The sequence below is a fragment of the Pocillopora verrucosa genome, chromosome 5 (assembly GCF_036669915.1).
Source record: "Pocillopora verrucosa isolate sample1 chromosome 5, ASM3666991v2, whole genome shotgun sequence".
Classification (NCBI taxonomy): Eukaryota; Metazoa; Cnidaria; class Anthozoa; order Scleractinia; family Pocilloporidae; genus Pocillopora; species Pocillopora verrucosa.
The window spans coordinates 20,581,403-20,595,759 of record NC_089316.1 but is presented as its reverse complement, the minus strand read 5'-3'; the positions used below and the strand labels follow the sequence as shown (position 1 = coordinate 20,595,759).

At 39.5% G+C, this 14,357-nt stretch overlaps 2 protein-coding genes across 2 annotated transcripts; both read left to right on the top strand.

Moving 5' to 3' along the window:
* Nucleotides 1-1,666: 1,666 nt before the first annotated feature.
* LOC131776921 (uncharacterized) lies at nucleotides 1,667-2,128 on the top strand. Its single transcript, XM_059093123.2, has one exon. The coding sequence runs from the start codon at nucleotides 1,667-1,669 to the stop codon at nucleotides 2,126-2,128; it is 462 nt and encodes a 153-aa protein (XP_058949106.1).
* Nucleotides 2,129-3,658: 1,530 nt separating this feature from the next.
* LOC131787076 (ankyrin-3-like) lies at nucleotides 3,659-14,117 on the top strand. The gene is made up of 6 exons (XM_066166482.1): nucleotides 3,659-3,773; nucleotides 4,185-4,244; nucleotides 5,620-5,685; nucleotides 6,148-6,213; nucleotides 7,689-7,775; nucleotides 12,037-14,117. The coding sequence occupies exons 1-6, from the start codon at nucleotides 3,659-3,661 to the stop codon at nucleotides 14,115-14,117; spliced, it is 2,475 nt and encodes an 824-aa protein (XP_066022579.1).
* Nucleotides 14,118-14,357: the final 240 nt, after the last annotated feature.

Here is a 14,357-nt window from a genome sequence, read left to right as displayed (position 1 = left end):
CACAGCCCCTGAGTCTCCGAGGATGCCTTAGGGACGGACAATTAGATTTCTGATGCGGAACTGGGGGAGGGGGGGCCTTTTGCCAATTGCACAATATGTTTTCTTCCATTAAGGCTGTGCTCGATTTTTTCGGGGGTTATTGCTCAACACCCTAACACCTCCCCCAATCAAAAATCCAATGGCCCGTTCCGAAGATGCTATCAGGTCCTACAACTTATTATGTGATAAAAGATTTTGGATATATGTGTATCACTCGTGTTGTTTTTTTTCTATATATTACCAAGCGAATTTCATGTGATCATTTCGATCGAAAGTTGGGGAGGATGCTTGTACCTTTCAGGGGTCAAAATCAGTGATCTGGTACCTTTTACAGTGTCTCAAACTTTAATGGACTACCAGAGACTTAGCTGGTACCTTTTAAGGTGTTTTTCGCTCAATAAAATACCTGAAAGAGGCTTTATGCATTACTAGGACGATTTTAATAATCTGACTTTAGCCTCTGGAGCATATCGATAAAGGTGTTCTTCTTTTTGGAATTTTTCAATTTTTTGCGTTTAAATTGGTACTTTTTAGGGGTAGACATCAGTTGTCACCACTCCCACATGGATAAGATTCTGGTACCTTTTTTTGTAATTTTATAGGGGTCCTGGTGCGCATCCTCGCCCTCTTATGTATAGGGGCTCCCCGGGGGATGCTGATATGTGCAGTACATTTGAAATTTAGCAAGGACAAATTTTGATGTGATTTTCGGTGAAGTGAAAAAAGTTCTGTCAGCGTCTTGTAGCCAGTGCGGAAGGGCCCTTTACCACTGTGTCCTTAATTACGCGTCTTACGAAGCTTACAAAGTGCTCAGATATTAGTATGGAAAACTCCGCCTCTGTCTGGATTTTTGGTGGCCTATTAACCAATCCCCAATCGAGGCCTAAGTCTGACGGGACGAGTAATTTTGCACAAGGTGGTAAGTAGCCAGGTTATAGAAATTTTCCAGACGTCTTGCGTACTATCTGTGGTACACGCTCGCCAATTTCCCAATAGGCTTTTGGAATCGACTTAACCCTATCTTTACCGTGGGTATCCAGTTACCTCGCCACCAAGCAGACTCGCCACCAGCGAACTCGCCACCAAGGAACGATCTCGCCACCAACGTACTCGCCACCAAGCGAAGTCTTCTCGCCACCAACCACCAATAAAGAGATTAGTCGAGGAGAGTAGGATGTTCGGCAGATAAGTTTGTTCGCTTGTCTGTACTCAAACTTTATAAACGTATGTTGTCGAAAGCACGTTCGAAACCGATAAGTTTGTTCGCTTGTCTGTACTCAAACTTTATAAACGTATGTTGTCGATAGCACGTTCAAAACTGAAGGTGTTGTGCAACAGCATTTCGTTCGTATCTCGTAGTGTAAAGGCAAACTATTTCATCCAAACACAAGTCGAAATGTTGGAAATGTAATGATCATTTTTCTCACCATTTAAACCCAAGGCGATGTGCGAAAATATGTTAATTTTAGGTGAGACTAAATTCAAACAAACAAACAAACAAACAAATGTTGTGTTAATTAACGATCCTCCAATCAAATTCCTTGCTTTCTTCGAAGTGAAAATTTGGATCCTAGGGGTGTGTATAAAAGGAAAGTAAAGCCGTACCTACAAGTACATTAGAAAACTCATGGCGCTGCCCTTCCTGCCGGAAGCCGAGATTACGCCGATGTTTCAGCGGCTCAGAGACCGCGCCACTACCACTGCTCTGGAAGCACTTGCCTTGTACGTAGAGGAGAACTGGATTACCAGCACAATGTGGCCTCAATCCTGTTGGTCTGTCTTCATGCTGCCGATCCGCACCAACAACGACATAGAGGCGTGGCACCACGGTCTTAACAGTAGAGCCAACAACAGAGTCCACTTGCCATTCTACCTGCTGGTGGAGCTGCTACACCAGGAGGCCAGACTTGTCTCCATTCAGATAAGGCTAGTGTCAGACGGGAAGCTGTCCAGGATTCAGCGGAAGAAGTACCGGCTGCTTCAATCTAAAATCTTCAAGCACTGGGAAGACTTTAACGGCAACGAGATTTCTGCCCGCCGCCTTCTCAAACTCTGCAGTTACCTGAACGGCCCGGCGACCAGAACCTGAAGCAGAACCTGGAACATCAAAAAACGGCTCTTTTAGGAGCCACCGCGCCCTGGTTGCGTCTTTAGGACGTTTCCAGGTCGCTAAAAATGGCTCTTTTAGGAGCCGCCACATCTGCAAAGTCATGATCACATATGAGCTGCTCTTCTAGATTTAATATTCAATAAAGTTTGTTGTTATTTTGCCGCGGGGAAACTGGGTAATATAATTCGACCGAATATTGAATAAGTTCCCTTGACAACATCACAGACGTCGAAATTTGCATACAGATAAGTAAACAAACTCGTGAGTCGATTCGTTCGAACTTATAACATCACAGACGTCAAAATTTTCATACAAATAAGCAAACAAACTCAGGAATCGATTGGTTCGAACTGTTAACTCTCCTTGGGAAACAACTGTAGTTGCCTTAGGAAAGCTTCAGTCCATCGACGCTTACAATTTCTCGCATCTAGTTTTAATACAACTGCTATCGAGTTTCATTTCATCACCTATTTCTTCCCATGAAGTTTCATTTTCTCTCAAATAAGTTTTTATTCCTCGCATCGAGTTTTGCAATTTCTCCTCGCTTATGTGCAAAAGACAAACACGATACGTTTCGATTTCGATGGGTTAGGAACGGAACACATCTAACACGTCGCTGAAGGTCCTAATTTAAATACAGACAAGCGCACAAACGTATCGGCCGATTTGAATTGTGCTCGTTCGAACATCTTACTCTCCTCGACTACTTTATTCTAGTTTATCTCTTTATTGGTGGTTGGTGGCGAGAAGACTTCGCTTGTTGGCGAGTACGTTGGTGGCGAGATCGTTCCTTGGTGGCGAGTTCGCTGGTGGCGAGTCTCCCTGGTGGCGAGGTAACCGGTAACCTTACCGGTTACCGGTTACCTCGATCAAGTAAATTCGTTACGCGAGGTTACACAACTCGGGTAATATTCAGGGTGAAAATTTGCATATTTCAGCGCTCGAGCGAAAAAATTCATTTCTCGAAAACGAAAATATGTTTTCACAAAAAACTACACCACAATTATTAGGACATATTGGGCTAAAAAAAATATGAAAGTAGGAGAGAAAACGAATTTTGGGCGACTTGCCACAATATTTCAAATTTGTTCGATGGATGCTGACATTCTCTCTTAAACTCTTTATGTTGGTAATACTAATCAGACGGTAGTAATGGGAGATCTGTAATCAGAAAGCTACAACAGTTATTAGCATTGAGTATACTGACAAATGAATTTACCAATCACAGATTTGATTGCACTAATCGTAGTAATAGCGTGCCATCTTAAGGTAGGTATTTCCCAAAATGTAGGAAGTTGTTTCTAGAACTTCTCAGTATGTACATGTCAAAGATTTTAGTGAATCTTAATCTCTAATAATATGAATCTAGACATCGACAACTGAGAGGTCTGGACTGGGCACAGGCAGGGTACATATCAGTCATTTCCTTAAAATTGAGCAACTTTTTACAAAAAACAATGAAAAGAGATGAAAAGAAATAACTACGCAAAGCTATTATATGTTACAGAGATGTATGCGTTGCAATTCATGAATATGCTTAATTCAGTTTTTGTTGCAGATCAAGACACCTCAAATAAAACAAGAGAAAAAACGAAGGGAGACAAGAAAAAAGTTCAAGCAGCAGGTATGTGTATTAATTGCCTTTTTTAAATTTTATTAGTTTCATGATTAATCAGTCTGAACCCAGGGATAATTTTGATTTCTCATACTGTCATTCAACAGGTAAAAGAAGCCAGCTTTTTCTTTATTTTGTGTACAGTCTACAGCCACTTAACTATATAGCTTTCTGCACAATTTAGTTTTAATAAAATTAGAGTCTGTTTAAAATTGATTAAGATATTCTAGTTGGGATCTTAAGTTATACCGAGTACTCTAAGATCACAATTTCCATTCAATGCTAACAATAAAAAAAAACCCTAGACTGTGAATAGAAAAGCGACATTTCAATTTTCATTGACCTCCTAAAATCATCATTGATAGTACTTAAAGAAGGTCATGATTGTAACTTTAGTGTTTTCATTTTATGCAACTCCAGACATTTCAAATAAAACAAGAGAACAAATCCCAGGAGACAAGGGAGTGGTGCAAGCAGCAAGTATGTAATATTTGTCTACTTGAAAGATCCTTTAGGTAAACAAAAAACTCCTGTATAGAATTGTTGTCAATAACAGGTGGGAGCACAGGAACCCCAAGCTCACGTCTCCAGAAACTGGAGCAGAAACGTTAATTACTAATTTCCTTAGGTTTTTATAACTTTCTACAACTAAACAGCAAGTATGCCACAGAAAAGGTCCTAAAAGAATTAAAAAATCCGGTAAATCAGCTTTTTATTGCTGCAATAATAGGATTATCAGCATCTTTTAGTCTAACGCTATGACCAATTGCTGTATATCCTCATATAAGTGCCCACACTCAAAGAGGTGCCCTCCTTCAAGGCCTTTTTATCAAACAAGCTCCCCCCTAGAATTATCACCGTCAGCTTCCCTCCCACTTTCCCAAATAAAAGGAAAATCTAATTCTTTCCCCACTTTATTGATAACTTTTAAGCTTCAACTACAGCTAAATCAGTACAGTTTATAGTTTCTTACTAAACACCCCCCTGGAGTAATCAAATTTCTTCCACTAAGTGCCCCCTCCTTTTTTACCAAAACTTTAAATAACTCGCACCTGGGCACTTATTCAAGGAAATGCAGGATCTGAAGCGATTAAATTAGTGAAAAAGAGACGTTTGTGTAATTTCTGATTGGGATGAAGCTACTTAATTTATGTAGAACTTCTGTAACTATTCCTGCCTTACTTTCAACTTATAAGGAAATGTATGGAAATACCAGTAGAACTTTATTATCCCAACACTTATCAATCAAAGCACTATTTGAGTAAACACCAGAAAGAGATTGAGTGTGTAGATAAGGCCTTGAAGAAGGAAATAAGTTAGTTCTCAAATTAAAAAAATGATATAATTGGTAATCAAAGAAGAGCTTAATTTACTTGCAGTATTCATGTTGGCTTATGGGTCATTTAGCACATGGATCAAACAATATCAATATGTTTGTGTTTGCCTTACTCTTTCTTCCACAACACTTCTCACTCTTCTGAATTTTTTTAATGAAGGTGAAAGGAGACGAAAGATTCTCTTATTTCTACTTAGCACCAATATTGTAAATATGTTTCACATTTGAGTCTTAACCTGTGTTTGGTTCATTTAATAACTGCATAATTTGTATTTTTTCATATTCATGAGATTCAGGTACTGTAACAAAATACTGTTGGAAGTATGCAGCCATAGATCACCAAACCATATCTATAAGCAGCAAACATATGCATGTAATTCCAATGAGTGCGCTATTATTGATCTACCAATAATATGCGCATTTGAGGTTGTGGGTTTTGTGTGGCTTTTGAACATGTAACTGCTTGGTTTACGTTGGAGTATTAAAGTAAGTCTTTTTAACCTAAACTGATTGTTGCAGGTGCAGCTGCATATGTTTCAACAGAACAAGCACAGAGAAATACAAAAGATGTTTGGACAGCAACAGGTACAGTTGTAGAATGAATACACCACGTGCCTATCAGCAATTTATGGATTGCAACCAATATGAAATACGAAGGGGGAAGGGGGTTGGGGAGAACATCCTGGATAAAACAACAGGGAAGGACTCTAGAGGAGGGACTGGGACTCCCAAGGGATATTAGAGTTTTTCCTTCTATTTTATGTAACATTCCTATTTTGTTGCTTTGGTCTAATCCCTTTAATACCCAAAATTGATCAACATTTAATTTCTCATAACATTGTAATTTAGAGCATCTTGCAAAAAGGGGGCAAGATTGATTCTAAGAACAGAAAGTAATATTGAAACAATATGGAAGTTAGACAGTACAACGGATGTTAGGAGACCCATCATTTCTGCTTTTTATTGTCTTTTAAATGGAAGTCTGTCTGCAGGTTTTGCAAACTAGGTAGGATTTCATTATGTGATATTTCTGTTCTTGCTCCTAAGAAAAAGGTCCAAACACTTTAAAGAGTAAAACAATTGATGGGAATAAACAAACGAAGTCTGTTCAAGGTGAGTAAACTTTACAACTAACGTCATTTAATTATAACTGTCAATAAACTCTAATACAAAGAATAAGGCTGGTCAGTGAATAATGCAAATAAGTGATTCAGATGTCATAGAACATGATTGATCTATGAAAGTTTTCCAAAATGCCAAGGCTATGAATAATTCTTTTCTGTAGCAATACTTTGATATCCCGTCTGTAACACTTTGAGCAACTGAAAACAAACCGAGTTGAGGCTTCACTTCAGCTGTGTTGCTAACGGGCAGTTGGGACTATTTTTGGTTACTAATCTTGATAGTAGACAGAACAAGTTGGTTGAATATCAAAGTGATGGCTCACGGGCATTTTCAATCACAACCAAAACTTGACGTAATTAACACAACTAATATCAACCAAGCTTCGACTGCACGTTTAGAGCTCAATAGAGCGAATTACCATCAGTTCTGGTGAGAAGTCTCTAACATAAGATCAGGACGGGCGTAACATATTAATCTCGATTTTTTTAATAACGCAATTCAACTAAATAAGAAATTTCTGTTTGAACAAGGTCCACATTGATAAAAGTTATAGAACTGAAATGTTTACTCGGTCTTAATTTTCCCCTCAAAGTTACTAGTTCCGTCACAACTCTCCCCTCTCTACACTCTTCTTGCATAATGTTGCCTTTCTTAATATATTTTCAAATTGTGCGAGTTTAGATGGCACCTTTGTGAGCTAGGTCAACATATCAAACAAGAACACTAGCCCCCCTCCCTTAATCGAATAATTATCCAACCCTTCTCTCTCACTTTCCAAAATAAATGGAAAACCTGATTCTATTTCCACTTTATTTACAACTTTAGAAAGCTTCAACTACAGCCAAATCAGAACAGTTTATAGTTTCATACTAAAACACCCCTTGGATTAAGCGACTTGCTTTTAATAAGCGACTCTCCTCTTAGTCACAACTTGAAATTCGTGCCTAGGTGCTTATTCAAGGTAATGCATGTAAAGTTATTAAATGTGGTGAAGCAAAGACCTTCGTGTACCAGTCATTTCTGATTGGGATGAAGCTATATAATATAAGTAGTATTTCTGTAACAGTTTCTTGTCTTTCTGCTTCACTTTCAACTTAAAAGGATATGTACGGAAATACCGGTAGAACTTTATTAATTAAAGCATTGTTTGAGAAGAAATGAGTTAGTTTTCAAACATAGAACAGTGTTGATCAAAGAAGAGCTATTTACATGTATTCATGTTTGCTTACATGTCATCCAGCACAAATGGATCAAACATATCAATAATGATTTTCCATGTATCTCTTTTCTACAAAATTGTCGTCACTCTAATGACTTTTTCAATGAAGCTAAAAGGAGGCAAAAGATTCTCTTCCTTATACTTATAGTTAGCACTAATATAGTAAACGCGTTTAAAATCTGAGCCTTGCAAGTGTTTGGTTGATTTAATGTGTGCATAATTTATATTTTTTCATATTCATCAGATTCAGGTACAGTTCTGTGTGATTCAACAGAAGAAGAATTGAAAAATGAAAAGGAAGTCTTTACAGCATTATGTACGGCTGTAGAAGGTATATACCTTTTATATCATTCAACCAATTTTGGAATTGGGAAATGTGAAGGGATGGGCGGGGAGGGGGTAGAAGAATATAGATTCATACAGAGCAGGAAATTACGGAAAAGAAGGGACTGGCAGTACGGATATTAGACTTTGTACTCATATTGTGTAACAGTTGTATTCCATTTCTTTGGTTTCATTCCTTTAGTTTACAATGTTGACCCACGTGTAATTTCTCACAACATCTTAATTTAGAGCCTCTTCTCGCAAGAAGGGGCACAAATTTGTTTTTAGACAGAAAATTGGGTAAGTTGTAAAGCACAACAAAGCCTGCCACGATATGATTTTTTTTTTACAACTGTCAATAACCTTTAATACCAAGAACATAGCTGGTCGGCAAATGCTGAAAATTAGTGATTTAAGTGCCCCTCTCTCTAAGAGCGTTCCTCTCGACTTCCCGTCGGAGAAAAGTTTTCTTTCATTTCTTGCCCACGAGAAAGGTTTAGGGTACATGTTTCAAAAATAGTTAAGTTGTTCTCCAGTTCTTTTTTTTTACGTCGCCACAAGTCAAAAATGATTTTTGGCCAGCCATCCATGTGGACAGCGATCGAAAGTGTAAATTTCAAAGATTTTGTCCAGCGCGCAGCGACTGCAACAATGTAGCTCACGGAATGCTATCTTGATACAAGTTACAAGATGTATTCATTTAGTTCACAGACAAAATATGGAAACTTCAGCTGAAATATTTTTGATACCAGCGTGATCAGAGGAGACCTTTTTCTTCGACCTTAATTTGCATATCAAAATTTACTACTTTGTACTAAAGAATTCTCAAAATGCAGGCGTTAATCGGGCTGAAAAAGCATATCAGTGCATAGATTATACACCAATGACGTCACGGATTGCCTCAAACCCGCGGGTATATCTCTAGCTTCCATCCACCAACTTCTTGCTCAATCGGGCTGGTGTCAAAGATCATTTGCATGATTCTGAAAATTGACCAAGATCTCCTTTTGACCGTTCAAACTTCGTTCGTTTATCTTCTGCGTTGAGGATTTTAGGTTTTGATGGCAACTGAATGGAGAATAGATGCTGAGTTGTCCTAAAACGTTGCGTAAACGTGATCGGTCGTAACGCTTGCGCGCTTGCGTGACTTACAAAGTAGACAAAGGTGATCGGAAGGCGCCTTCGCGATAATTTACGTTGAAATATCAGGTCATGAACTACGTACAGTGTGGAGAAGATCAAAATTAAAGAATAAAATTTGGCACTTTGGTCATAACAGACATATCGCGTTGCTCAAAAGTACCCAAAAACAAGTTAAAATTGGTTGCAGTGTTTATATTTACAAAACAACACGCATACGCTCTGAAACAATTCTTGCAGTTTCTCCCAAGATTTGGTTCACGGAACCCGATGAACTAGCCCTTCTTTCTGCAAATTTTCCGTCATTAATGATGTTACGCTCTTATGGACCACAACGGTTTTGAGCGACAAACTCGACATTTCCCTGCCACCATCAAATTCAATTGGACAAACCCAGCTTGATGTATTACGTGACGTGATTGTGCAGACTTCTCTTTGTCATGTGACCTGTTTCGCGTGTTCTACAAGTTGAAACCCAAATTAGTTAGTGTAACGAATTAGAATCGAAAGTTATTGAAATGGACTGAAGAATTTTACATTTTAATGAGAATTTTATCTTTGAAAATGTTTACTTGATTCATGGAAAGCAAGCATTAGAGTGGCTTTGGGTATTTCAGCCCTGGTTTGGAAAAATTTAACAGTTATGGGTACGTTCTAAACATCAGAACACCTGAGAGGACAGTGGAAATGTAGTAAAGGTATTTTTTAGCATCCAGAGCAAAAAGGAGAATGTCAGGCAGTGAAAAGAGACTGAGTTTTCAACGCCATTTGTCGTAAAAGCTGCCACCAGCTTGTTATTGAACTCACTAAAATTTACCTGGATGGCATTAACTTTCTTTTGTCGTGAAACTCGTGGATTTTAAAACTTTGAAACGACGTACGATGAATCCTGAAACTGGAGTTTGAGTCCATCGGCAAACTATGCCAGCTGGTCTCATGAGCAGATCAAGCGCTGACGAAATTTGACAGTTTTGAAATTTTAAGCGGATGCAAAAATCGAGACAAAATTCGTCATGACACAGTTTGTCCTTTGATTTAGTCAAGAGAATTCTGGTTTTGTCTGCTAATGCAAATAGCCCAGATAGGCACTTACGAATCAATTTTTAGGTAAATAATAGCCTCCACTCTCGAGAAATTGCAAATATATTACCCATGTGATCCGACTACAACTTTTAACTACGACTACAACTTTCCGAAAAATTCGAAAACATCTCCAGTCAGTCTGGCTTGCTTCACTGCCTCACATTTTCCCTTGTGCTGTGGCTGTTAACAAGTACTTTCACCGCATTTCCAATGTTTCTTAAAGTGTTCGGATGTTCAGAACATACCAATTACTGTTACATTTTTTCCATATCGTGGTCAAACTGACCGGAACGAAACAAAATTAACTTGTAATTGACGATTTCGATGGATAGCTGATAGTACTTCAAATGACTCGATACGTCTTCCCAGCATTCCAGGAGAGAAATCAGGGCTGAAATACCCAAAGCCACTCCAATCTTTGCTTTCCATGAATCATGTAAACCTTTTTAAAAGTTAAAATTCTCTTTCAAATGTAAAATTCTTCGGTACATTTTAATAACTTTCGATTCTAATTCGTTGCATTAACTAATTTTGGTTTCAATTTGTAGAACCCGCGAAACAAGCCATATGGCAATGGGAGAAATTTGCACAATCACGTCACGCAATATATCAAGCCGGGTTGTCAAGTTGATTTTGATGGTCGCAAGGAAATTTCGAGTTTATCGCTCAAAACTGTTGTGGTCCATTCGGGAGAAACTGGAAGAATTGTTTCAGAGTGTATGCGTGTTGCTTTGTAAATGTAGACACTGTAACCTATTTTGCCTTTTTTTGGTGTCCTTTTAAGCAACGCGATATGTGTGTAATGACCAAAGTGCCAAATTTTATTCTTTAATTTTGATCTTCTCCACACTGTGCGTAGTTCATGACCTGATATTTCAACGTAAATTATCGCGAAGGCGCCCTCCGATCACCTTTGTCTACTTTGTAAGTCACGCAAGCGTGCAGGCGTTACGACCGATCACGTTTACGCAACGTTTTAGAACAACTCGGCATCTATTCTCCATTCAGTTACTATGAAAACCTAAAATCCTCAACGCAGAAGATAAACGAACGAAGTTTGAACGGTCAAAAGGAGATCTTGGTCAATTTTTAGAGTCATGCAAATAATCTTTGACACCAGCCCAATTGAGCAAACACATGGATTTGCGTTGTTTTTAAGAAGTTGGTGGATGGAAGCTAGAGATATACCTGCGGGTTTGAGGCAATCCGTAACCTCATTGGTGTATAAAATATGCACTGATATGCTTTTTTAGCCAGATTAGCGCCTGCATTTTGAGAATTCTTTTGTACAAAGTAGTGAATTTTTGATATGCAAATTAAGTTCGAAGTGAAGGGTCTCCTCTGATCACGCTGGTATCAAAAATATTTCAGCTGAAGTTTCCATATTTTGTCTGTGAACTAACTGAATACATCTTGTAACTTGTATCAAGATAGAATTCCGTGAGCTACATTGTTGCAGTCGCTACGCGCTGGAAAAAATCTTTGAAATTTGTACTTTCGATCGCTGTCCACAGGGATGGCTGGCCAAAAATCATTTTTGACTTGTGGCGACGCAAAAAAGAGAATTGGAGAACAACTAAGCACTTAAAAGTCATAAAACATAATTTTCATATCCTGTCTGTAACGCTTACGTCAACTGAAATTCAATCAAATCGCGACTTTGCTTTAGGCGTTTTGTCAACAAGCTGTTCGGACTTTTGTTGATAACAATGTGTTACAATTGTTTTGATTACTCGTATCGAGATAAGCAGTCATTTTTCAGTGGAAGTTTAAAATGACATAATCTCGCGCAAGGCGATTTTAGCGAGATATGATGCAATCCTTGACCAACCAGAGTGCATGCATATCTATAGTCACCAGAGCAATTATACCAATCAGTTATCATTATTATCATAATTAGTATTACTATATTTGTTATTGGTCCAATTTTCTTGTTACCTAATTTTCCTCCCGACGGCACTAGTTCCAAAATAAATCTCATTTCTCTACATCCTCCTTGGAGTTTGATGCCAATCTTAATTTCCTTTCACATTATATGATTTTAGGCGGTACTTCTGTGAGCGAGGACAACAAGGAATTGAATCAGTTACACTCTGCTGAAAGAGACAGTGACGTCACTGAGATGAAATCGACGCTTCCTCGTGGATTTTCTGTTGACTGCAGGAACACAACAGGCAGAACGCCGCTAATGAATGCTGCTTTGAAGGGCAACGTTCAAGTGGTGAAGAGTATAATAAAAAGGGAAGCAGATCCGTCCCTGATGGACAACAGAGGATTGAACACGTTACACTATGCCGCTCAGGGCGGAAACACTGATATTATATCTCTCATCCATACTCACCTGCCCAACATTGACTCAAAAACAGGCGAGGGTGACACGCCACTAATGTTGGCGGCTTTGAATGGCAAGTTACGTGCAGTGAAATGGTTTCTTGAGAGGGGGGCAACTGTAGCCTGTGAAGAGAAAAGAGGATGGAACACATTACATCATGCCGCACAGGGCGGAGACACTGATATTATATCTCTAATCCATACTCACCTGCCCAACATTGACTCAAAAACAAGGGAGGGTGACACGCCACTAATGTTGGCGGCTTTGTGTGGCAAATTATATGCAGTGAAATGGTTTCTTGAGAAGGGGGCAACTGTAGCCTGTGAAAACGACGTAGGATGGAACACGTTACATTATGCCGCACAGGGCGGAGACACAGATATTATATCCCTGATCCATACCCACCTGCCCAACATTGAGTCAAAAACAGGCAACGGCTACACGCCATTAATGGTGGCGGCTTTCCGTGGCGAATTACTTGCAGTGAAATGGTTTCTTGAGAAGGGGGCAACTGTAGCCTGTAAAGACAGCAGAGGATGGAGCATGTTGCATCATGCCGCACGGGGGGGAGACACTGATATTATATCTCTAATCCATACTCACCTGCCCAACATTGACTCAAAAACAGGGGAGGGTATCACGCCACTAATGGTGGCGACTTTGTGCGGCAAATTACATGCAGTGAAATGGTTTCTTGAGAAGGGGGCCACTGTAGCCTGTGAAAACAACGTAGGATGGAACACGTTACATTATGCCGCACAGGGCGGAGACACTGATATTATATCTCTAATCCATACTCACCTGCCCAACATTGACTCAAAAACAGGGGAGGGTATCACGCCACTAATGGTGGCGACTTTGTGCGGCAAATTACATGCAGTGAAATGGTTTCTTGAGAAGGGGGCCACTGTAGCCTGTGAAAACAACGAAGGATGGAACACGTTACATTATGCCGCACAGGGCGGAGACACTGATATTATATCTCTAATCCATACTCACCTGTCCAACATTGAGTCAAAAACAAGCAACGGCTTCACGCCACTAATGGTGGCGGCTTTCCATGGCGAATTACTTGCAGTGAAATGGTTTCTTGAGAAGGGGGCAACTGTAGCTTGTAAAGACTACAGAGGTTGGAACACGTTACATCGTGCAGCAGAGGGCGGAGACACTGATATTATATCTCTAATCCATACTCACCTGCCCAACATTGACTCAAAAACAGGCGAGGGTGACACGCCACTAATGTTGGCGGCTTCGTGTGGCAAATTACATGCAGTGAAATGGTTTCTTGAGAAGGGGGCCACCGTAACCTGTGAAAACAACGAAGGATGGAACACGTTACATTATGCCGCACAGGGCGGAGACACTGATATTATATCTCTAATCCATACTCACCTGCCCAACATTGAGTCAAAAACAAGCAACGGCTTCACGCCACTAATGGTGGCAGCTTTCCGTGGCAAATTACATGCAGTGAAATGGTTTCTTGAGAAGGGAGCAACTGTAACTTCTGTTGTGAGCCATGGATGGAATATATTACATGGTGCCGCACAGAGCGGTGACCCTGATACCATTGATCTTATCCTTACCCACCTGACGGACATTGAGTCAAAAACTGTTCATGGTGAAACACCTCTTATCATTGCTGTTCGTCTGGGAAAGCTGCAGGGTGTAAAGTGTCTTCTTGAGAGGGGAGCCAATCCTTTGGCTGAAGATAACAAAGGACAGAATTCTCTATATCACGCCTCATCATGTGACTCAGATTTCTTTGACTTGCTGATGCGTTACGCATGATTAACTCAGGTTGGTGAAGTAAGCTTTACAGGTTATTTTATGTTTGCTTAATTCTTCAATGTCAAAATGTAACTCACTGGTTTGCTAGTTCCGTCAACTTCAAAGCCGTTCTTTTTATTAAGTGATCTATTGCTGCAGATGAAGGTTTTTAACAGGTTGTGTGTTATTTGATATTTTACCAACTAGACTAACTTACAATCTGTACAACTTGTGAGCTGTTTAACGGTTTCGATACGGAAT